General features: G+C 41.9%; 1 protein-coding gene across 1 annotated transcript in view; it reads left to right on the top strand.

The window, feature by feature from the left end:
* Positions 1-561: 561 nt before the first annotated feature.
* The window catches only part of LOC106013123 (putative sodium-coupled neutral amino acid transporter 11), a gene marked incomplete at its 3' end in the record, with an annotated part of 17616 nt that continues 16913 nt past the window's right edge, over positions 562-1264 (top strand). The window contains 1 exon segment of the mRNA XM_013088033.2: positions 562-1235. Coding sequence (XP_012943487.1) covers positions 1197-1235 — 39 coding nt within the window.

The following is a 1264-nucleotide window of genomic DNA, read 5'->3' as shown; positions in this document are numbered from 1 at the left end:
GGGGGGGGGGCATTAGAACCACTAAAGCATTTTGAATGAGACAAATAATAGCCTCAAGCCTGTGGAAGAGCAAAGGTGAAAGATTAACTGATCTTTGTCATAAGTCCCAATCCTGTATAAACAGGTAAACCTCCGAGTAAACCAGATGCCGGACCAGTCCAGCGGTGGACCTTTAACTTAATTATCTAGAAATCATTGCGGTGAATCTTAAACTAAACCGGCACCTTTATAGTTCTGGGCTAGGTTTGAACGGGATATCTGGCCGTGAACGTTTTCCTGTCTTATGCTATCAGAGACGTGTAGTATTGTTTAAATTACTATAAGGGTCTAAACAAAATGCTTGCAGTAGTATGTGTTCTGAGGGGGATATTTGTAATTGAGGTTAAGCATATTGTTTATCTTATTATTCGGTATTGTATCAGGCAGTTGCGGTGAACTAACTAGGTGGGTGGTTGGCAGGTGCTCTGGTGTGGTTTGCTTCTTCTTTCCTATCCAACATCTATCGTCCTTATCTCCCCTCCTTCTTTTTTATGTTTGTTACTCTCTTGTAACACCTCTCTGGGATCCCTGGGCCTAACGAAGAGCCCTGTATAATCACAGAGGGCAGAGGGAACATCTTTGAATAACTTGAACTTCCAGCTATTTACATCTTGCGTCTTTTCAGACGTGTGGGCAGATCGAAAATTTATTAATTTCTTACTGTATTTACTTCGTAGATTTCAATTAAGATAGTCCATTTTCAGGAGGTCTGCCCGCAATACAAATTAAAAGAAAACAAACGTATATCTTATTAAGAGACTAATTGATGTAGTGACCCTGCTACTTGGTAGAAGTGACGACCTGTGTATTTTGATTGTGATCTCGAATGTAAATATAATAAGAGTAGAGGAATTATAACCTTCATTGACGCCATAGACGACTGACATGATGAAGATTCAGCTTTGGGCGCCAGGGTTGAGGTGCTGACATAGCAGTGACGGACTTCAAGAGGGACGTACAGGACATCGTACTCGTAATAATGAATCAGGACTAGAACTTGTCTACCCGGGAACACCAAGCCTGTGGGACATTGACCATTGGGTTTTGTTTCTAACAGTCTGCTGTGCATCTGCTACTTCTCGCCACGTGTGTACGTGAGGGTTTTTTGCGTCTGGACACACCGTAGAGGCTTGTAGCGGACTCCTTTTTTCAATAACATGGCAAGCGAAGGCACTTACATCCTTGGCCACAGCCAGGTGAGCATACATATTAATATATATATATA

The sequence above is a fragment of the Aplysia californica genome, unplaced genomic scaffold (assembly GCF_000002075.1).
Source record: "Aplysia californica isolate F4 #8 unplaced genomic scaffold, AplCal3.0 scaffold00022, whole genome shotgun sequence".
Lineage (NCBI taxonomy): Eukaryota > Metazoa > Mollusca > Gastropoda > Aplysiida > Aplysiidae > Aplysia > Aplysia californica.
This window is presented reverse-complemented; position numbering and strand designations above follow the sequence as displayed.